The following is a 23477-nucleotide window of genomic DNA, read 5'->3' as shown; positions in this document are numbered from 1 at the left end:
AAAAATTCATAGCCCCGTTCCTTTTAGTATATTTTAAGTTCTGGAGGTTAGTGTTGTATAAAGTAATTCTTTACTAAACATCAGACGGGAATAGATGTCAGGAAGGCTCCCTTTCTGGTTAGTACTACGCATATAACTGAGGATGTGTGGAAAAGATGGTGTCCCCTCTGAGCAATAAAGTTTAAGAAACACTAACAGACCCAATTAAATTACTGCATGTAGTATGGAATTAACCTTGTACAGTGAAACTGGTCCTTCAGAGAAGACTTCTTCACAGATAACAGCGTCATTGGCTTTGCATTCACTGTAGTGTTTTTAACAACTGATGCACATTCTATTTATTGTAACAAGTTATGAGTTGTGTGGTGGGAGATGAGGACTTGCCACGTTCTGTAATTTGTGGTATTCAGGTTATCTTTACACATATACTTGGCCTTTACTGTCATCCTTTCATTCACCTAATGGCATGATGTAACCTTATCCAAAGTCTCCAACTGATGTAGCGTAGAAGGATATCAGAGTCCCTAATGTGTGAAAGGCTTGAAGTGCAATCGTATAAATGTAGCTTGCTCCAGGATACTATCAGTAGCCAATTAGATTACATGCGATGATGCAAATGGTGCTAATAGTCTTGCATGTTTTCCCTGTACTTCTCCATCACCATTTATTGCTATATCTTCTGAATTCTCCCTTCATTTTCTTCCAACAAAGGCAAGTATGCCATGAGGGATCTGGTCCACCGACTGCCAGGCGCTAACAACAGCAACAGCTCAGCAAGCAAGGCCATGTCAGATGACACCGTTACTGCCATTTGCTGCACTCTGCATGAAGTCATCACTAAAAACATGGAGAATGCCAAGGCCTTACGAGACGCAGGCGGCATTGAGAAACTGGTTGGCATATCTAAGAGTAAAGGAGACAAGTATGTTTTGCAAATCACCTTGCACCTTTTTAACATCTCCAGTAGTTATTACTAGTCCTGAATGTGTTTGCCTCCTCTGTGCAATCATGAGTTGAATTCTTTAGTTTCATCAGAAATCATATGCCCGGTGTGAAAGGTGACAAGAAACAAGACAATACTGATAGCAAAAGTCTCTGCTGTGTTTATTTTTGACATACCATCAGCAGTGCATGGAGTGCACTGCATGTGCACTTAAAGGGAGAGTAATTATCTACAGTTACCTCTAAGCGCTTCCAAAAGATCCTGATAAACATTAGGGAGCAGAGTTGTTGGATTGCACCCTGCAGAAAGGGTGACATGCGGGTGGAAGGATCCTGTGAAAGAAAGGGACATCACCACAGTTCTGATACTGGTCCTCTTGCTCTGAGAATGAAGAATGTAAAGTCATTGTCCCTCTTCACAGCACCCTTTTCCCTGCCGCCAGCTTGCTGGTAAGGTGGGGCATAGTAGAAAAGTAAATCCATGGATTTTCCTATCACCTTGCTTCTCAGAGAGCGTTAGGATACCTGCAGACTACTTTCTGAGGCACCGAAACATGCAGAAATCTTACACACAACTGTTGACATTTTCAGAGCAGCTATGGTTTCAACTTGTCTGTTTTCCTATGTACACACTCTTCATGAAGAGTTCACTCTTTATCCTTCTTTTGCCTAAAACAGATAGCCTGGTTCTCATATTTGTCAACCTGCAGAAGTATAGTGCAATGGGACTATGGCAGTTTGAAAACAAAAAGCCTTCACTGTAGTGTACAAAACCCATCAGTCCACCTGCTCGAAGCTGTCATCACACAGCCTACTGCAGCACCAGAGCTCTAAAAGAGCCCCACAAAGCCAGGCCACAACTTGAAGGAAAGATTTATGCACCCTACATTTGGTATGAGAACTTATGCTCGCCTATGTGATCGGAGCGTTGCCAATATAATTTAATCACATTTCCTTTCCTCTATTATCACCCTTTTATTTTTCATACCAAATTCATTATTGAAACATTCTCACGTTCTAATTGTAAGGGATAAAAAGTAGTAACATAACGAAGTATGTGATTCCAGTTGTGGGAGCTCCCCATACTCTGCTAATTTATTTATATTTGCATTTTATTATTATTAAATCTATTTAAAAATTTCATTTGTATTTTCTAGGTCAAATGTACTGATACTGCAAGCAGATTCATATCCATTTCTCTTTAAGTTGAATGTGTCTTTCCTCAGAATAATGCATTTGTCTACCTTTTCATTATCTGGTAGAGATTTTTAATACCTGTTGAGTTTAGAATTTTCAGAGTTTCATGGGCAGTTTTATGAGGATCTGAGGGTATATTTCACTGTCTATGTAACCCTCGTAACTGTGAAAGACCTATCTATATTGAACGAAAGTATTTAGGCTAGATAGTGTTGAGTAATTCCAAATTGCCCTCCCAAATCATGATGCATATCCCTCCTCTCAAGTACTTTGAGTTGTCCTGTGCTATTAACTGTTACAGGTTACACAGTTCTAGAACAAGAAAACCTGTTGACTCACAGTGCTACAAGTGCCCACCTTAAGTGAAAATTCCGTTTTAAAGCTTTCAGGAATTTTAGTACTGTGCACTATTACTTGGTTTGGTTTCTTACAGGCAATCCATTGTTTAAAAATCTGAATTGCTGGTTATTGGACTGATAGGAAATTCTGGCACGCTCACTTTAATACAGTAAACCACTTCAGTATGAATTTATCTTGTCCAGTATGAAGCGACGGCTTCTACAAGTGCAGGATACTAGACTGACTGTACATCCTGGTATGTATCAGTGCCAGGAGTGTGGGGCTGGCCCTGCTAGCCTTTGGAACATTCCCAGGGCTTGAGCGCTTTCCCTGTATGACAGCATGAGAGAACTGGTGTTCAGAAGGTCATATTGGCCAAGCCCATATTGGTTTCATAGTTTCATATAGTTCCTGTTTCTCCTCAGTACTCATAGTATGTTTGGCAGTTATTTTCCTGGTTACTCCACGCTGCCAGCACCCCACTAGCCAGTACAGCTGGGAGTATAATAAAAACAATTATAGTTGAAAGGGTTTAACAAATTCTGATTTATTCACTAATTACCCCCCTACTGCTGTAGTCTGGGTAAGGAATGGAAGAGAGGAAAAAACCCCACCAAATAAATTACTAGGAAAATACTCTATTTTATTTCAATCAGTAGTGTCATGAACATCGCTTTACCAGCTTGACTGTCAGCCTACCAGCATTCCTTCACAGAAGTCACAGGATGCACCAAAGCCTGACCCCTGAGACTTCTTGCCCAAACCAGTAGCATATGCTGCTGGTTTTCTGGTTTCTCCTTGGTTTTGCAATGCATGTGCCTTTTCTGAGTAAAACATGAATCACCTCAGTGACTGCCCCGAACTCCATCAATCCTCACCCCAGACTTTGGCCGTTGCAAGGTTTTCTAGCGCTCTACTGCTTTATTTGGTACAGCACAGCGTATGCTTCTTCAGTGGGCTGGGTTATTTTCCCAGTCCTTTTTTATTTGACCCTTCTTGACTGAGCTGAATACTCTGATACCTTTTTTTTTAGACTTTTTTAAGTTACCTATGCCAAGAGGAATATGTGACTCCAACTAATTCTAACAGTAATTTAGAGCTTCTTTCAAAACCTTTCTGAAGAGAAAGTCCATGTGAAGTTACATATGGTTTTCAACCATAACATTGTATTGCCATCATTAAAGGGTAATGGTGTGAACAAGATACAGATCCTAATTTGGATTCCTGATGAAATTTGTCATGACTTTTTATAATCAGTTGTATTTCTGCATCTTGGCTCTGCACTTCAAAAACAGTGCTCATCACCCATCTAGAGTGTTTCTTTTGGCCACTGCTAAGAGGAACTTAATACATTGAGCACACCACCAAGAGTTGAAGGTTGGCAGCTTATAGAGTAAGAGGGTCTGCAACAATTTTGCCAACTGCTACCTCTCCCATTCCTCTTACTGTGCTCTTGCCATGCGTCCTTACTGTCAGTGTGCTGAGGAACACACGTTTTGCCATTCACTGAATAATTACTACTATAGGAGTAACATGTATTGCCCTTGCTGAAAAACACATTGGTCTCCAAGATGCCAACCAAAGATCTTATGGTACATTTGAAACACACTAATTTGGGGTTTAAATCCATAGCAATGCATTTGAAACTTGGGATGAATGAAGTCTTGTACTTAACAGTCTCATTCTCACTCTTTCTCTCTCTCTCTCTCTCCTTTTTGAATATATGTATGTAACAGGCATTCGCCAAAAGTGGTGAAAGCGGCATCTCAGGTCCTCAATAGTATGTGGCAGTACAGAGACCTGAGAAGTCTCTACAAGAAGGTAAGGCTTGTTTTTTGTCTAGATTTATCATCTTTCATACAGTTATCCGAATCTGGGGGCTGAGAGACTTTAGACCAAAACATTTATATGATTGGAAGTTTACATAGAGTTTAAAGTTTCAGATATTTGGAGCTTTGAGTTTTTTCCCTCATCTTTTGAAAATACATGTGGTGGTGAAAAGGGTATGTGCATTTGATTTTCAAAATAATTAATACAAAAAGTGCTGGATCCGACAGCCCTGGAGAGTGAAGTCCTCTGTCCATAAAGATACCTATGCAAGCTCTCCCACTGCACCTTTCCTTTTTAGACCACCCCACCCTGTCCTGACAAGATTATCAGATTTCCAGCCCTTCAGCCCTCCCAAATTTCCTCATGAGATTGTGAACAAGAGTGTCTGAAGTAGTGGTGCTTAGTGACCAATTACATGTGGAGCTGGGCTGAAACTTGATAGCTTCACTTCCTATGAGCTGGAAGACAGTAGCATCATATACTTGGTTTTCAGAGTGTATGGAATCTGTAGTACCATACCAATCCCACGGGCCTCTTAAAAATGAATTGCAATACTGTAATATGATCCTGTGAAACAACATCCTATATATCTTCTAAAGTGTCTAATTAGTAAATTACAACATTTAAAGTAATTCTTGTTGAATATTTCCAAACTGAATTACATCCCATTTGAGTATCAGCCTGCAAATTAGTTATCAAAGGTCTTCTTGTTACATGGGATTTGACAGCTTATCTAATTGATACTTGTATTTGTAACCTTAGCAAAGAGAGCTAAGACTTCGTGTGGCGCAAAAGTTCAGGTCCTAGTTAAGGCTGAGGCACAAGAACAGTGAAGTAGGGAAAGTTCACAGTGGCATAGTCTGTGTTGTATGTATTTTGCACAAGAAAAGAACTTAGTTACATGAAATTACGCAGCAAATCTCAAACTGGCAGAAGCTTCTGTTTGAAATGCTGTTGTTCTTTTGCATGCCTCAGCCCTGCTTGTGTAAAGTGTGAGGAATAAGGAAGATGATTATTGAGTCTCTCCCATTGTTCACTTCCAGTATTTTCAGTCATCCTTGGCAGGCCTAGGGATGCCATGTGCAAAGATGTTCCAAGTAACGAGCTGGTACTCAACAGCCCCATTAAGAGGTGGGAACAAACATGAGGTAGAGCAGGCTTTTCTTGACACAAAGCAGTAATGCACTGGAAGTGTGCATAGCCTGACTTCTGTACATGTGGGTGGCTGCACTGTAGAGGCTGAAATTTATTGCACCATAATCATGTAGAGGTTCTTACAATGTCTGGCTCATTTTCAACCTTCTGTCTGTATATATATGCTGTGATAGAAGAGCAGTTTCTGGGGTTGCTTCATGCATGAGGTAATCTATATGCTGTATGGCTTCTGATTATACTGTTACTTAAAGGGCATTCTGTTGGCTGCCAATGTGAATGCCTGGTAACATACTTACATATTAAGCATACTTGGGTACTAAGTACCTTGCATGCTTACAAGAACATTTTCTGCTGCCACAAATAGATGTGGTGTGGAAAATAGGGCAGGCTAGCCTCTGAGGTAGCTTCCAGGACACTCACAGCAGACAGATTGTCTGTATTCTCAAGAAGCATTTCATTAATCTCTGTATTGGCTAATTCCTACAGACTTCACAAAATGTTAAAATTAAGGTCAGTCTCAGCTATGTATTTGTGTACTCATTACATGCCATTACATATGGTGTTAAACCTTGTATAAATATGGTTTCTTTTAATCAAAATGTTCAGATAATGAATTTAAAATACTCCTGTTTGTTAAAAGACATATGGTTATCTTTATAAAGTCATAGTATTTATTAAACTTGCCTGTAATAGCGGACTTATGCTGGCTGCCTGAGTTTCACCACTGTTGGGAAAATAATGTTTTTGTGATAGGAAAATTAGAACAGTTTTCATTATACTAATACTCAATGCAATCTTTATTTTGTTCTATTAAAACACACATGCTAGTAAAAATGAGTGAACATACAGTTGACAATATAGTATGATCAGCACTTTGCAGGATCTCGCACTTGCACAGCCTTTTTTGAAGTGCAGGTCAATCCCATTGTATTATCATCAGCAATTTCTTCCTATGTACTGAAGTATCTATACAATTACTTTCAAAGAATCGGTGGCCTACAGAGAGGCACGATTTTGTATTGTAATACAAAGAAATTTCAGGCATCACATCACATTTAAGGAAAAGCAGCAGCACTTTTCTTACTGTTTGAGAAACAGTATAACCAAATAGTTTGAATTGTGGTATATTTTAGAGCCATATGCGTGCAGTACAGGAAGGAGAGGTACAAAGAATAGAATAATTTTTCTTTGTATTAATGGGGAAAGAAGGCAACATATGTTTAGTGCTGATACAGCAGTAGTCATATATTTAGTCCAAATATGACTGCATCAGCAAAAACATGAAAACCTCTTTAACTTTTCTGATTTTGCTCAATATTACAGGAATCATCCCATCGCTGGCAGAGTATCAGCTGCACTGACAGAAAGCCCATCCAGAGTTAGGGATTGATGTGGTCACCTAATGACTTGTCTCACCTGTGAAGGACCAAAAGCCAAGAAGTGCACAGGCACCAATTTCCCACTTGCAGCACTCCCTGATAAACTCCTGGCTGTGAAGTGCAGGAGTCAGAAACTAGTCCTCCACTGGCTGCCAGTAGCAGGGCTGCCCCAAGCAGGGTATGTGCATTGCTTCGTGCAAGCTCCAATCCCATCATGGGTGAGCAAGCTTCTCAGCTTTAACCAAAGCTGTAACATTAATATGCCTACATAGTGAAAACTAAATGAAGGAGCCTCCAAGGACACTGTCAAAATCAGCTGTTGCATAAAAAATAGCCCAAATTTAACAGATTTCAGGGTGTCAGCTTCAGCATGTTAAGAAGGATAGTAGCGTACACAAATTTCATTGTGCCGCTCAGTGTCTGACAGACATTGCCTCTTTCTCTGGGCCATTCAAAGCCAAAAACTGCAGCAGCAACTGCAACAACTCTGTTAATTTCATTGACCAAATCAAGCAATATACCCTGTGTCAAGGTCGTAGTGTATCTGGCTAAGAATACAAACAGTATCTTTTGACAACACAAAATTTTCAAGTCTTATCCATCTTTTTTATCCTGACAAAATGCAAAATTATTCCACAAGTCAGTGAGACAGGAGGCATGGAAGATTAAATCTAGTAAACCAGGTTAAGCTAGAGATAGGTTTCTGGAAAAAGAGTTTCAAGCTATGCTGTTTAAACAGAAAGGCAGAGCAAGTGGACAGAACAAGCTCTGCAAGCAATGTAGCTGAGCCAGTCCAGAGCTTAGAGTTGTGCTACCCGGGGACTTCTCCGCAGTGAGCTGATCCTGCTCCCAGTGAAAGCAATGAGAAGGCCCTATTGATTTCATAGGTCTTTTCTGTAAGGCTCCAAAAGCAAGAGCTGGAACTTTTGCAGCCTGTTGAACTTTACTGGAGACACAGGCTAACTAATCTGCAGCATCCAATGTGTCCTAGGAATCCCAAGGTCCTGTGAAAAATCAGGATAAAGGTTTCTGTGTTACTTTTGTTCAGTTTGCTGGAGCAGGAGCATTGTGCCCATTTATTGATAGCTAATACAAGAGGAGTTGCACTCTTTGAACTGTTGGTCTCTCTTCTCAAATAGGTTTTTATTCTCTGAAAAGCATGCTGAGGTGGAGACTGTAGCTTTTCTGGCTCAGGAGAATGATGGATAGGTTTCTAACTTCCCACAGCCTGAGCTGCAAGCTCAAGGAGAAGGAGACATTGGCTTTGTTGTCTCAATTTCCACTTGGAAAGCTCTGTAAGTCCACAATACCTTATGCATTGTGTTTGCAGAGCTATGTCACACCCTGTATGCTCCACTGACAGGTTCTGTCCAGTGTACTAGGATTTCCAGTTCATAGCTGTGTTGTGGCTTCAGTGGGACACGTAGACTTGATAGACTGGGCTGGCATGGAAAAGGCACAGGAAGTAAATAGTCAGCATTCAGATCTGTGAGTGAGGTGACAGTGTTTACCATTCCTGTTGGGCTTGTGCTTTGGGGGTAAAAAGAGGATGTCACTCCCTGCTATGGTTAGTCTGGCACTATCCTAACATGGTCCAACAGGACAAAGTTCTAAAACGCATAAATGTTTCCAGTCCTAAAATTATAGGGGGGGGGGGGGGGGACACACACAACGCCAAAAACACCTCAATGGGCCAAGAGGAAACAATTAATTTAGTCTTGAATTGAAGGAGTTGCCAGCCATCCCAGAAGTTTAACTGGCAGGTCCTTCATCACAGAATGCTTCACAGAAAATACTGTGCAACAGAAATCAGTGCAACAGAAATCTAATCTGGAAAAAAAAAAATCCCACAAAAGGAAAACAACATTATGTTCAGTCCCATATAAACAGTGTTTAGGTTACTTAGTGTGATTAATTTCTAAATTCTGCTAAAGCTTAGCAAGTAAAAAAGGAGTTATCTTCTCAGTTTTTCATCATTAGATTAAATAGTTTCCTAAAGAGTGACTTTAATGTCATGTCATTTTCAAACTTTTTTTCTCTACAAATAAGACGTACATTTTCATAAATGGTCATTTAACCGCTTCTGTTTTCATAAGTCTGTTCCAAAATACTTGAAATCTGATTTTCAAAAGTGCTTAATGGTCACATGATCCATAGCTCCATGGGTGGGTCAGTGGCCCAGCACTTATGAAAAACCAGGTAGAGAAGCTATTCCTCTTGTCCGTGTGCTTCAGACTCATGGTGCACCCCTCATCTTCAAATATCTTGGTAATCTGTACTGTCAGAAGGAGAATTAAGTGCTGCTTGCAGTCTCCAGAAAGAGGTCCTGTCCCATTTATGTTTAGCCACCCAAGCAAGATGAAAGGATCTAATATGGTGATTCTTTAAAGACAGACACCTTCTCCCATGTCAGGAACACTGGACGCCAGTCCAGTGTCTAGGGTGTTAAGTGGTTGAAGATTTGGGGACACCTTGGAAAATACAGATGATCTGTAAGAGAGATTTCTGTTACCTGGTAAACTATCTATCTCAATATTCAAGAAAATAACCAACTACTCTTAAACACACATAGCTTGTTAAATTACATGAGGAAATTTGAGCAAAAGGGTTGTCCTAAATGAGCTTAACAGAAAGAAAATTTATTAGCTAAAAACAAGCTTCAAATAGCATTAAATGTGTGTAATATCAAAGAGCTGGAGGAACTGTCAGAAAGAATATGTTTTCTATTAATTGCCTTGCTTTGCCTAACCACTTAGGCTCCAATAAAATCTGTTTACAGTCTATAATTATGTTTACACTTATTCTGTCTTCTAGGATGTAAGTAGAGATCGCAATGAATTTGTAGAAATTATTTTTCTCTCCCATTTATTATAATACATTTCTGTTCTGCATGGAGTAATAGAAATGTTAATCCTATTCACCTACTATATGAGTAAAAATACAACCCAATTATTTGAAAGCAGGCAGGCTGTTAAAGTCAGTCATCCTTCAGTGTGTAGTGTGCCATTTACAATAGGGATACTATTGTGATAGGCATTTAACGAATTCAGGGTAGTCACTCTGAAGATGGCCTTGTCTGTCATTGGCTGGGAAAGATACTTAGAATTGCCTAAAGCCTTAGAAGCAGTTAAGCCAGTCTGGATCTAGAAGAGAACTCTATTTTCATCTGACTTACAGAATAATAAAGTGATGATCCTATGAGAAAGTCCTTTATGGCTAAATGTTCCATGAAAATTGCCAGCAGTAAACTTCCAAACCCTAGTCAAGGAGTTTCAGAATCTAAAGTGCTTCCTAAAGTAAAATACACTTACTCACCCTTTTAAAATGTTAATTACATCATGCTGTCATGTAGACTTGGAACACCTAACCTGGTGTTCGTCTGGTAAGGTGATCATCAGTCAGATGTCCCCCAAAAAGATGCTGGTTTAGGTTAAATTTATCGAGTGAAAAGGTCCATGCAGAACTTTAAACCCTACATTAAGGATCTGAATTCCAAATCCAGAACATAATAGTTCCACAAAAAAGTGGCTTGACTTGAAGGAACTAATCATGTGCTCGGATCATTAATGAGCATATGTCTTTTGCAGTGCTGATCTTTCATCAGGGCTTAATTTATTTCTGTACAATTGCCAAGGTCTTTTTCAGGTTAGTATGTCACCCTTTTAGAAAAAGGATGGATTCATTTAAGGTAAACCCCACCACTGTAATATAAAGCTAGATTATCATTATAGAGAAGGCATTGTCTAGGGCCCATTTTTATATTAGCTATGAAACTGCAAATACCTGATTAATAAATAATTGACTGATTGATTGATTTGTGGCAGTGGGCGGCCCCAAGCTTCAGTGTGACTGATGACAGAGGATTTTCACCAACCCACCACTCTGGGTCATGGCACGCTCAGCATACTCTCTCCCAGAGCCAAGAAACCAGAATCTATTCCCCAACCCAGGTATTCTGGCTGTCAGCTGACCAGTGTTGAATTGTTGTTTCATGCATATGAGATTTGTACCCAAAAGAGTTCTACAGGAGGTGTTTGAATCAAAAGTAACAAAACCTTACTAGAGAATATATCTTTAAATTACACAATATAATTTCCTAAACCCTGTTGGTTCTAGGTGGAAAGCATCTTGCTTCACTTAGGAAAGCAGCCTTACGCATTTCAGCCATGTGAGGAAGGTGTGCAAAGTTTTGCTCTGAGGACAGCATATATCAGGGAGGGAAGCAAGTGCATTACACTCAGTTCCCTGAAAAGCTTTTTAGCATTTCTGTAATCTCTTTTTTTGTTGTCTCAACCTTTCAAACAGAAAGGCAGTTATTGATAAGCACTGTGTTGAAAGGCAGATTAAATTTATCAAGCTCTTTGCTTTCTTTTCTGGCCTGATGGCATCTCTAAGATAAAAGCAATAGCTGTGTATTTCAGTAATAGGATCCCAGGTAAACTAGAATACCTATTGAATAATCAGTTTTTCCATGAGTCAATTAAATTCTTAAAATGCTAATTTTCAAAATCTATTAGTAAGAACAACAAAGATTTCTCTCATACATAAGTAGAGTTGATGAGAATTAGCACAACTGGGCATGTTTTTATTAGAGGCACTATTTGATTTTAGGTACTCAAATTCAGTTTCCTTAAGCAAGCATAGTCTTTTGTTTTCCTCTTAATATTTTTTTCATAATAAAATATGACTCCATGGCACTACTGGAAAAACAAAATACCTTCTATATAGGCACAACATTCAAGTAAGTCCATGGAGAAACCTTTATGTATACATATGTTTGTCTATTATTTCTGATAAAATATTTAGAGAAACTAAGAATGTATATGTTTTTGCTGATCACACAGGTCATGGTAGCTATGCTGTTTCTTTCATTTGTTTTTTTTTTTTTCTACTAAGTTTGCCCAGAAGAAAGAAGACATCAGAGAAGATCTCATTTAAATACTTTAGACATGAATATCTTTCAAGGTTAGGGTAATTCCTTTTAATCTTTAGCTGACAGGAACATGATATTTAAAATGCCCAGCATTTCATCGTCTGATATATGACATTACTTTCTGTTAATCAGGAATTAACCAAATTCCTAAATTGATTTTAAATAAAGGAAACGTGCACGTTTTCTGTGGAATTAACATACTCAAGCCTTTTTAAAGCATCATCTGACTAATTTTAGAAGATACAGATTCCATAACCAATATAGCAAAAAAATTATAGTCTTCAAATATATACTTCCTTTTTTTTTTTCCCTATTTCAGTCTTTCTTGCCTAAAAACATGTTATTCACATTTAAATGAGCATTTTAAATGTGGCTTTTTATCAAATGGCAATCTTTTTAAATACTTAATCATGAATTTGTCATTGGTTTCAGTACTGGAGAAAAAGTTGGTGTTACAGATTTTTCTGTGTGTTTTGTATTATTATTAATTCTACATTTTATGCTGTAAATTAGTTTCTGGTGTTCATGTAAAATAGGTTTGCCTTTCCCAGCGGACATGCAAATATGAAGTATTTCTTCATTAAATCAAAGGCATATTTTCTGTTCTGCAGGAAATAACAGGTAGTAGCTGCAGACCAAAGAATAATCTGTTGATCTTTTCACATCCTTTCTTAGAGACACAAAACCTCTTCAGTGAGGAATGATACATTAGACTGGAATTTTGTTTTTCTTTTTACATTGGTGCTACATTTTTCAACATAATTATTGCTAGGTAGCATGTTTGTATAGTATAAACTTGTCATTTACCTTACTTCCTCTTTTGATCGTGTATGCCTTCCCAGCTGTTGTATTTTTAATAATATTCAAAACTTTATCAAGTAAATTTTAACATTTGTGGCTTTCTTAATGCCGGTTGCCTGCTTAAATAATACCCTGTTTATCTGTACAGTAGGAATTTACATATCATAAGCAAAATCATGAAGCCTAAAGAGGAAATTGTGCTAATAAATTGAGCTGAACTATATAGGTAAAAACTTCGACATATGCAGAAGTTTTCAGAAGTATTCACACATGGAATAAATGGGTTATAAACTGAAAAGAGTAAGAGAGGGAGAAACAAAAAAAATCTCAGCATTTGGCATAACACAAATATATTGTGTCTTCACCTAGCTGTATCATCATTCTAAACAATTTGCCTAGTTTTTAAAAAGAACAATTTAGAAAATAGACAAAATTTATATCTAAACTGTTAAAAAATACTAGAGTCAAACAATGTTATTTTGATTTTATTTTAATGCTTATCATTTTACTTGTGCAGTCGGGTAGATCATGTTCCGATTTTCCTAGCTTGTCCATTGTATAAATACGGGTTTTGCACTCCTTGCAAATATTTATATGTCTGTGTGACAACATATTTGCATTTTTGCTGGCAAATATCTATATGTGCGTATATGTATACACAAATAGAGATGTGTGTATGTAAAACTTACAACACAGCATGGATGTAGAAGATGCTGCCTTGAAGCTTCATTTCTGAACAAAGAAAGCTTGGTAATATGTAAAGGGTTAAACCTTAATGGTTTTAGCTATGAGCTTAGAAAGTATCTGCAGCTATGCCTGATTGTTGCTTTTCCCTTGAGGGCCTTAAAGGCATAACAGTGCTGTCCTTTAACATTTAGTGTTGTACAAGTCAGCAGTAATTCTTCTAAATTTTCACTAAGAAGTGCGTGGAAGCTGCACCATTGTCATCCAAAACCTAGTAGACCCAAAAGGTGCTAAACAATTACATGAAATATCAGAGTTTGTCCAACCAATTCTCTAGAATGAGGCATACAAATATGTGATGCTAAAGCATCCTCAGCACTGATGGCAAGTTTCATGGTAGGCTCCAGCTGACTTATGTGGGAACGACTAGATATTTTTTACTTGAAAACCCAAGCCCATTTTAAGGTTACTTAGTACAGATTTAGAAGAGAGAAATTTAATCTCATAGTTGTGTAAAGTCTGTCTCTAAAGTTCTCCACCCTTTGAACTTCTCTGAAGAAAAGAAAATTTAAAATGCAGCCCAGGAGTCAGTATCTTTGACTTAGAGCCTTCTTTCTGAAGGGAATTGTATAACTGAAGTTTCTGAAATACCCTTAGGGTGGAGGTACGAGTAGGCATGCAGAATATGGAGGGTTATGCGTAAGTGGAAGGTCATACCTACAGAATTTTTCTTCTTAAATATACAGTTCCTCAGAATAAGATTGGATTTTAATACCTGGATACAAAGTAAATATCTAAGAAAATTATCTGCGTGTGTTTTGGGACTGGGAACATTTTTAGTCCACTTAAATAATGTATTAAATATTTTAAAACAAATATAAATAACATTAATTAATGGCAAGCAAAGTTTAGCTGGATTCAGATATACAATACTGAAAAGAATCCAAAAGTCTTTCTAAAGACTTGCCAAAGTCTTTTAAAGATGAGTGCTAGGAGAAACCATTTTTAATTCATTTCAGTCCTTTTCTCCAAAATTCATTAAAGGGACATTATTTCTACCCTTCAGAACAAAATGTCATTTTTAATAAACTTCTATGCCTGGTGTTTGCATATCTAGGTTCAGACACAGATAAAAGCACATATGTAGTATTGGTGAGAAACTCAGTTTCTCCCAACAAACTTGAGTGGGTGCATTGGATGGCTGCTTATGGTTTTGCAAATTAATAGGTCAGCAGAAATTTTAATAGTAGTAATAGCATATGCAAGCAGCCCAGAGGGGATGGAAATCAAATTAAATTTATTACTATAGCAATCAAAGCATATTTTCTTTTCAGAGGTAAATAGTGTAGCTATGATGGTCTGATGATAATACTGGGCATCTTTTGCTGATGCTCCTCTGTGTTGCTGTATTTATGCTATCATCATCCTTGTTCTTCTGGGTCCTATAAGGAGGTTAAAAGTGTTTGTTTAACATGGCCAGTACATGTAAAATCCATCAAAGTTCAATGAAATATTAAGCTGGTGCATCAATATCTTACTTTCAGATCTTTGATGTTCTACATGATCTAATAAATGGGTGGGGGGGAAATGATGGGAGGTCCTTCTCAATTCTTCCATCTTCTCTTCGTGAAACTGCTAACAGAATTAAAAAATGGCCTGAAATCTGCTGTTTCAGACTCAAAGAAAGAAACCTTGTATTTTGAAAGGAGTCTCTTTTGCAGCATGTGGGTTTTGTTTGAATTTTTTTACTTCATTTATTAGCTGATACAGTTCGTCTTGATAAAAGAGCTATGGCTTCTTCTTCCTACAATAAGTAGAAATGAAAAGTTTCTCTGGCAGTTCCTAAGTTGGTTTTGTTACTTTTAATTTTGCCAAGTGCTTTTAGAGAAAGTTGTAATTTCTCTAAAATGGGAGTTGTAGGTTTCAGTCCAATAGCGTCTTTCTGTTTGAGTTAACAATACTAAAGTATTTCTTTACCAAATCAAAAACTCTTGAAGGTATTTCAGGAAAAAAGAATATGCATTTCTCATTATTAATGCCTCAGTGTGTTGGTAAACTACATGTTCAGAGCAGTGTATCTTTCAAACTCATGCAGCTTAGCCATAATCAGTTGGATCTCTGACTCTGTAGTTTTAAGTCTATTTATGCAAGATCTTTTGACCTAAAACCAAGGACACCGGGAGTGTGTCTAGTGATTTTTCCAAAGGGGTGCTGATTCCTTGTTGTCAGGCAGCTACACATTTGAATAAAACAATCCCCAGGTTCAGCCACAGTGCCACTCTTCAGGAAGCAGTCCGAATAGCTCTTGATCACAGTCATTATCATCCGTCCTGCCAGATTCTTCAACATAAGAAATAATGGTGCAGATTTTATTCTGATAATGATTTTTTTCATATTTCATGTTCACAGGTATAATAGAAGAGTTGTAGTTGGTTGGTTTTACAGGTTAATGCATGAAAATTAAGAATGAGGTGTTGATTAGTTTCTAGTCTTTGTAAGGACAGTAGGCTTAAGAAACTGCTCCTGAGCATAAAGTAGTGTTTGTCCTGCCCCTGAGATTTTGTGGCCAAGAATGGGAGTTTCCATTTCTAGGGTATAACACGTTCAGATAGGTAAAATTGCATTACTGGAATTAAAATTACAATAGAAGTAAAAAAATACTGTAAACACTTTCTTGGATCCAAGGGGTTTTGTGCATACAAGATACAAGCAAAAATAGTTCTGTGGGATTCTAACAATTTAAGTTATAGCTTATATACCTTATGCAGGGAAAAACAGGAGAACAGAAATTCTAGCTGAAGGGCCAAATACAGCCTTCAGTTCCTCTAAAATATATTAAAACTATTTTATTACTGTTTAAGAGGCAAAGTGATGCTTTGAAAAATGAATTTATTTCATTTTATTGCAGTGTTTTGAAAGGTTTATTATTTAGCTGCATATAACCTCAGCAAAATGAATAATGAACTCTGCCATATCTGAAGTCTTGTCCTTCATGCTTTGCCTCACATACAATTCCCTTTTCCTATAGCTGTTTTATTCATCAGATTAGGTCTTGTCATCTTTGCAACTTGCACAACAGGAAATCAATAATTAATTATGGATAGGTAAAGCAATGCCTCAGTGATTTCCTGAAACATCCCAGAGTTGCACTGTATAAAACAACCAGGGATAGTTACCTAACTTTTTCTTACTTGAGTAGATTTGGCAAGTATTTAACATATCTCTCACTTTTCATGTGTCTCTTCATAGCTAAAATCAAGGGATGAGATGTAAAATTATGGTAGAAGATACGTTATTAGAAGATAACACTAGACCCAAAAAAAAAGCATTTGAAAAAGAGAAAACTAGCCAAGGCCGTCTGTGGTATTTTGAAAGAAAAAAATTGGGTGAAACTCTCAGGAGAATATAGAACCTCAAGCTCTGCGATGACAAGAAAGAAATAGGGGTAGAAAATATTCCAAATGATTTTGAGGTGGAACACTGACAATAGGAGAATAATGGCTTTGCTTTCACAGAAGCTGAGATGGAGGCTGGGAGGTATGCGTCTAATTTCAAAAAGAATGAGTTTAACCACTGATTCTGAAAATGTCACTTTAAAAAGCCTACAGAGAATTTAATAATCCTCATCCACTGCCAGACAGTTTTGCTGCAGTTAATAACTAGGAGCCCTTCTTTAAGCCTCATGCTGCCCTAAATACTTATTTCTCTTTCAGCTTCTTAAGCAAGTGAACTTCTGCTGTGTCTGGGATGCAGAAGTGGTCACTTAAAGCCATTTGTACATGGAAATTGAGAGTAAAAAGGGGAGAAGTACTGAGATCAAGCCCACTATGCATCATAAGAAAGGAGGCTAAAGCAGTGCGTGTGTGTATTACACAGCTGTGCTGGCCAGGGAGCAGCAAGGGAAGCCTCCAGCATCAGGCACTGGGGCAGGGAGCCAAGAGCCCCCGGGAGAGGCGGCTGCTCCAGTGTCAGCTCTGCTGCCCTGCTGGCTTCATCCTTCCCTGCCCAGGCCAGCCACCACTGCTCTTTGCCTTGGCTCAAGTGATGGCGCTGCTACCGTGGTGCTCTCAGCAGTGTCTCCGTCCTCTTCCCTCTGTTATGTCTGTGCAAAGGAGGAGCGAGTGACCTTCCTCCCAGGCTTGCACAGCAGCAGTATGTCATACTACCGACATAACCTGTAAACACTAACTGCCATCACCATCATAAGGCTTGGGAAGCAAACTGTATTTTTCTTTAACCACTTCAGCTAAGTGGTTGTGCTGTAAGCAACTCCTGCACTTTTATCCAAATCATAATACTATTTTTAAATCGCCCAAACCTGAATAATTTCTCTGTTTTAAGTGATATTCTGGCTTTCATAAGCTGTATAAATAAAACAATAAACATGAATACTAAAATCCTCAAATTAAGATAAGCTTCAATGATCCATGTCTTCACTTTGTATCTGTTGATTTTGAGGGCCTGGCTCAGAAATCTTTGGGAGAGGAGGGGAAACAGAACAGTTGGAATCAGCAGCCCTTCATCTTCTGAAGCCACTGAAATTACTCCAGATTTCCACTAGCAGACTTAACGCAGAATTAGTTGAAGGATTTAGCTGAAATAGCAGCCACTGATGTGTAAACTGGGAGAACGCCAGTCTTACAGGCTCAATCTCTTCTCCTCTCTTCAACAGCAGATCTTGAGTTATCACTTTGGAAGCAAAAGACAAAATTCTAGGAATAAAAATGTCAATATACTGCTTATAATTGTTTGTAGCTTAGCTGATGGGAGAGAATAAACCGTCAGTGAAGTAGATTTATTCAGAATACATCATAAAGCAGATCAATGCCCAGGAATTCTCTGCCAGTTTTGAGTTTTCCTGGAAACAACGCAAGCAAATCCAGAAAGAACAATCCTTTTAGGAATCATTTACTGATAAAAGGATTTGGCACTTTCAATTCAGGGAAAAAAAGAAAGAACGCCTTATTTTTAAATTAGATTATTTATCTAAAACTGGTTGGTTTGGTTTTGAAAAATTATTTCTAGAGTTGCCACAGTTGCAAGAATTTAGTTGAAATCCCTTTCCAAAGTAAACACACCTCAAGTACAAAGGCAGGGGCTGTTTTAGAGAACAGCCGTGTCTCCGTCTCTTCTTCAGCAGCTGACATTTCCTTGTCAGCTCCTTCAGCGGCATGCAGGGAGCAGTCCTGCTAGCACACTCAGTATTCAGGTGTGATGGGGGGGGCTGGTTACCCTCCGCTGCCATGGGGATGGCAGGAGGAGAGAAGTCAGTCTTGGTTATCTCCGTTGAGAAGCACTGGGAAGTGTATTTATTCTTTCTCTTTTATTAAAATAAACTAATATGCAGCCAGGTTGTAAAGTGTAATAAGTGTGGTGATTGGTGAACATTTAATGCACATTATTTCAAAAATCCCGTTTAGGAACATTTTGAAATAAATATGGGAATCAACCCAACCTTGTTATCATTTTAGATTTCTCACCACAGTCGAGTCATACACATAACTTTCATATGTCAATGTATGTAGATAATTTGATCCAGTTCTAATTTCTGTTATGTCTTATTAGTGTCGTGACAACAGATTCCCAGTGAAGAATTGCTTAGACCTGTGTAAGTCTGATGAGCCTTGACTTAATTCACATCAGATTTATCTTTTACTCTAGGCAGTGTCACACTGGTGCACACCAGTCAGAATGTTTCATTTAACCTGACAGCAGTGCTTTGCTTGCGAAAGAAGCAACACCAGCAACTCAGAGCAATGTCTGGCTGAGTTTCAAAGCAAGTAGATGCAGCATTACGTACTTACAGGCACTTGGCCTTGTTGCTGTATCACCTACCTCTAACACCATGGTGGGTCTACTTACTGATTTCCTGCAAGCGGTTGCCTATCAAAACTTCACGTTTCTACAGCTTATTACCATTACAGGAGCAGTTATTACTGCAGTTAATATCCTGGAACCAGTAAAATGCTGGCTTATAGATAAGGAAGTGGGATGACAAAACAAGTCTGGTCCTGTATTCCTCAAATCATTGGGAAAAATGTCTATTAATAATAGTCACAAGAGGATCAAGCCTAAAGCAAGTAGCATGCTGGAGAGTTTGTAAACTTGGGGAAGACAGGACAAAACATTCCCTGTCGCTTCTCAGGTTTTAGCTATTTCATTATCGGATTTATTGCATCATTCTTGTTTCTTTTCCCTAAGGGGATTTCTCTGCTTCCAAGAAGTTGCTCTCTTTCTTCCTAACAATATTAGGGCATCAGAAAGATACTGATCTGCATGCAGCCAATGTATACTTTTTCTAAACCACTCAGTGCTTTTTTAAGTCATTGGCTATTTAGCAGCTGATCAGCATAATCAGTCAGAGGATAGGGCTTGTTTTTATTTTTGCTGCATGGCTATTGGCACATGAGCTGATGTGAGGTTTTTTTCTGAGTGGATGCCATGAGGTCATCCAGGCTAGGCACGGCATCAAGGCTGGTGATGCTGGTGGTCCATCCCTGACCACCACCCATTCCTTGTTCCCCTCTCTTTCCTCTCTCATCTGTGAATTCTTCAGGCAGGTGCTCTTCCCCGTTGTGTCATCATGGTGTCAGTTCCCATCAGGGCTTAATTTCATTCAGTTTTCATAGTGTTACTGTACTACAAGTGAGAAAACAGCGTGTCTGATGTCACCCACCTCCACAAATCATCTCCTATAGTCAAGAACTCAGCTACCAGAGAATTCTAGAATTCTGAGAATTTGAAAATCTTAAAACACAACAGAAAACTCCTTTCTCGTTTTCCCTGCATTTTAAACAAAAAAGAATATGGTGGAAAACCCAAAGTATTTTTTCATAAGATACCTATGCAGTGTGTGTTTGGCATAGTAAATTTATTCACCCTGAAAAGATTTCCCATGGGCTTGAAGAAAATGCTTTATTTTCAAAACTACTTCAAAGTTGAGCAGGGAGACAAAGGACCTGTTTGCTCCTTTAGCCCAGAAAAAGGTGGCCAGTGAGACTACAGTATCACTTTTGTTTTCTACAGTGGTTATCCAACTCGCGCCCCAAATGTAATCCCTGTAGCTTTCCCAAGGACGTACCATCAGAAACATGGCAGTGCCAATCCAATGTTAACATTTGAATTTCATGGAGTATAATTGAGAAAGAATATATATATATTCATTTATAGTCAAAATGTAGAGAAATGCCCAGTAGAAGATACCCAGGAGGAAACAGTAAGGACATACTGGTTCTGTACTCTGGTTGCCTTCCTGTAGTGTGCAGTTGCTACCTATTAATTAATTGCTGCCATTTAACAAATGCATCCATTCTATTACCGAACTGCATTGAATTTCTTTCCAATTTGTCAGATCTTTTTGTCTTACTCTTCCTCTGCTAGGTCACGTTTGTGGCTGGTAAATTTGTTTCTGAAATGCAGTCTCACATACTTTGCTTTTGAGTTAGCTTTATTCTCTGCAGGACACTGCATATACTGTACCTTTAAGTACCAAAATCAATTTAATTAAATTTCATTACAGGCACTAGAGCTGAAACAAACTAATGAAAGCAGCCATCACGTCAGGTGGTATTTATCTCGGCATTAAATTGAAAATGCTCCCTTTAGGCTCTTAAAAATTAGTTTCAATATTTAACGCTAATAGCTTTTGGAATTGTTGATGGGGATAGTTTTAATAAATTTGTTACAAATTGTTTACCTTTCCAAGGAAAGAAGCTTCTTCCTTGTGGCAGAAGAGATCTAAAAATAGATGACTTAAAAGTTTTAGGGGTTTGAGATACTATGATGTCTGGGAGTTTCCCATAATGCTGTTAAAAACACCATGATGGCTGTTGTACAGCGATAGCAATGCACCTTGTTTAGTCAAAAGCAATACCAAGTCACCGCAATACTTCTGTTAGAGTTTGTTGTTTGCCTGACTTGTTTTATTGAGCTGATTGGGCTTGCAAACTTGAGCCTCATTTGAAGACCTCATTATAGGCACTCTTGGCAGAGAGAAAAATGAGGATTTGCAGGGAGGAGGAGGAGAAACATCTGCCGCACAGAGGAGTGCTATTGCCAGCATCCCAACTACAGCTGGATTTTGCTCCCTCACTGTTGAACTGCCTTGCAGTACTTTTTCTGAGGAAGCAACGTTGACAAAGTACCTGTTGATATTCTGAAAAACAAAGTTGGTGCCACATGCTGTTCCTGTAGAGTCCATGGGACTGTGCAGATAACAGGTATTTATTTCCTCCGCTTCCCATCAGGACCAGGGTCCAGGTGTTAATGTAAACAATACAGATGGAACAGACAACAGGAAGAAAAGTTTGGGGAAAGATTCAGGTCACTTTGTTCTGACCCACCTGCCAGGGATTTGAGGAAAGCAAGAGTGCAAAAGGAGAGTGCATCTGGCATGGATGTATCGAGATCCACAAAGCTGGAAGCATTTCTGCCTTGCACTATGTGAGTGTGGCTGATGTCTCCTTCTTTTGCAGGAAGACAGTAATAGTCTGTTCCTTCTCCTGTTATCAGATCTAGAGTCTTGGTATCTTTCTCTTCATTGGTCTGTTTAGAAGAAAATAAATGATCAGGAAACTATAACAGAGTGAATTATAGAATCACCTTTCTGGTAAGAACTTCTGACCCCAGGGAAGAAGGAAGAAGGGAACCATTTTTCTTAGGAGGATAAAGGCTTGGGCTTCTCACATGTATGCTGCTTCATTTTTGTGTGAAACCACCATGAAAGTGATTCTTAACAGGACATGTGAAAACAATGCTAATTATGTTATTTACAATCTTGATGCTTGGATAAGATTATTTTACTTAAGCTATTCATTATAATTAAAGCTATAAATTATTTGTTCTTCAAAATATGTATGCATTTTTATAGATACACTTATTATATATATGTATATTTATTGAAATTTTCTAATAATTTCAAATTTGATTTAAGAATTTAGGGCCTTACAGATGTTTTTGTTTGCATTCTCATTGTTCCTTGCGCTAGGTTGGAGGACACAACTCGTGTAGAAGCTGCTTGTGGGAAATGAAAGATTGGATATAGAAAATTTTGCTTTAAGCAAGTAGTATTAAAGATTAACTGTTTCTTTTTTCAAGTTACTCTTAGTATTTTTTATTAATTAACTGGGTTTCTTCCTTATATTTTCTTACATGACTGTCATGAAATACGAGGTGCAGTTCAGTGCCCTAAACAGGAGTGACCTCTGTGGACAAACGCTCACTATAGCCTCCAGGGAAGGGCATGACTGCTGTGAAAGCCATGGCCCAGGCTTCACTCTTCCCTTTTTTTTTTTCCCTTTGACATTACAACTGAGATACACGCATGTTTATACAAACATGTTATGTAAGGAGTACAGGCATTCAGAGTCTGTACTTAGGTGTCACCTTTGTCTGTCTTGATTTACTTACAACATTTCCCTCTGTATCAGGTATGAGTATCTTCTTTCCTCATGCTGTGCCACACTCTCGCTGAGTTCTCTTTCCTAAAAGTTTAGTGGAAGGGGGATTTTCAAGCCATTTTCTCTTGCAGTTCCGAGACCCAGGTGCCCATGGTCTCTGTGGAGGGAACAGTCACAGAGATGCCTTGGGCAAAGGCAGAGGATGGGGGGAGGGGTATTCAGGGTTGGATGTCTGGAGCAGCCTGAGGTAGGGGTGAGAATATTCTTTACTACTCCAATGGAGTATTATTTTTGTGTAAGCAAGAGGAAAATTCCAGCTGGTTTTTGGTAATATTTTATTGTCTTTATTTTTATTCAGCCTTTCATTTCAAAAATTTTGTTTAGCACATGTCAGGTGCTTGACTTGATTTCCACTGAGCTCAACAGAAATCTTATGCCTTCAGTGCAAGATTTGGAAAACTCAGTGTTACTGGTTTAGATTTAAGATAAGCAGTGATAAAGACAGATAAAAGCTATCAATGCTTGAAGATATTTGAAATACTGTCATTTAATAAGAGCACTAGCAAAAGCAAATTTATTCTGTCATGATACTTTCAAACTATTTTTAATATCCTTTTAGATATGTAAAGTACATTATTTTTTTTTATTGCATTATATTACGGTACAGGCACAAAACATGAATGATTTAAATTGGTGGGGTTTATTGCTGAACCAACTGTTCCTAGTGTTTGTACTACTTAGTTTCTTTTTTTAAAAGTACATCACCATGGCCACATGTTTAAGTAGAAGGAATAGAATTATTTTCTATACATCTTGGAG

At 38.3% G+C, this 23477-nt stretch overlaps 1 protein-coding gene across 10 annotated transcripts in view; it reads left to right on the top strand.

The window, feature by feature from the left end:
- CTNND2 (catenin delta 2) overlaps positions 1 to 23477 on the top strand; it is a 680231-nt gene that overhangs the window by 639692 nt on the left and 17062 nt on the right. For 8 of the 10 annotated variants that reach the window (XM_080382082.1, XM_080382078.1, XM_080382083.1 and 5 more), the window contains 3 exons: positions 712 to 922; positions 4215 to 4299; positions 10667 to 10792. In XM_080382082.1, coding sequence (XP_080238208.1) covers positions 712 to 922; positions 4215 to 4299; positions 10667 to 10792 — 422 coding nt within the window. The remainder of the gene's footprint in view (positions 1 to 711; positions 923 to 4214; positions 4300 to 10666; positions 10793 to 23477) is intronic. The other 2 variants (XM_080382084.1, XM_080382085.1) reach the window with 1 other exon arrangement.

This window comes from Falco punctatus, assembly GCF_963210335.1.
Source record: "Falco punctatus genome assembly, chromosome: 3".
In the NCBI taxonomy this organism is placed as follows: domain Eukaryota; kingdom Metazoa; phylum Chordata; class Aves; order Falconiformes; family Falconidae; genus Falco; species Falco punctatus.
This window is presented reverse-complemented; position numbering and strand designations above follow the sequence as displayed.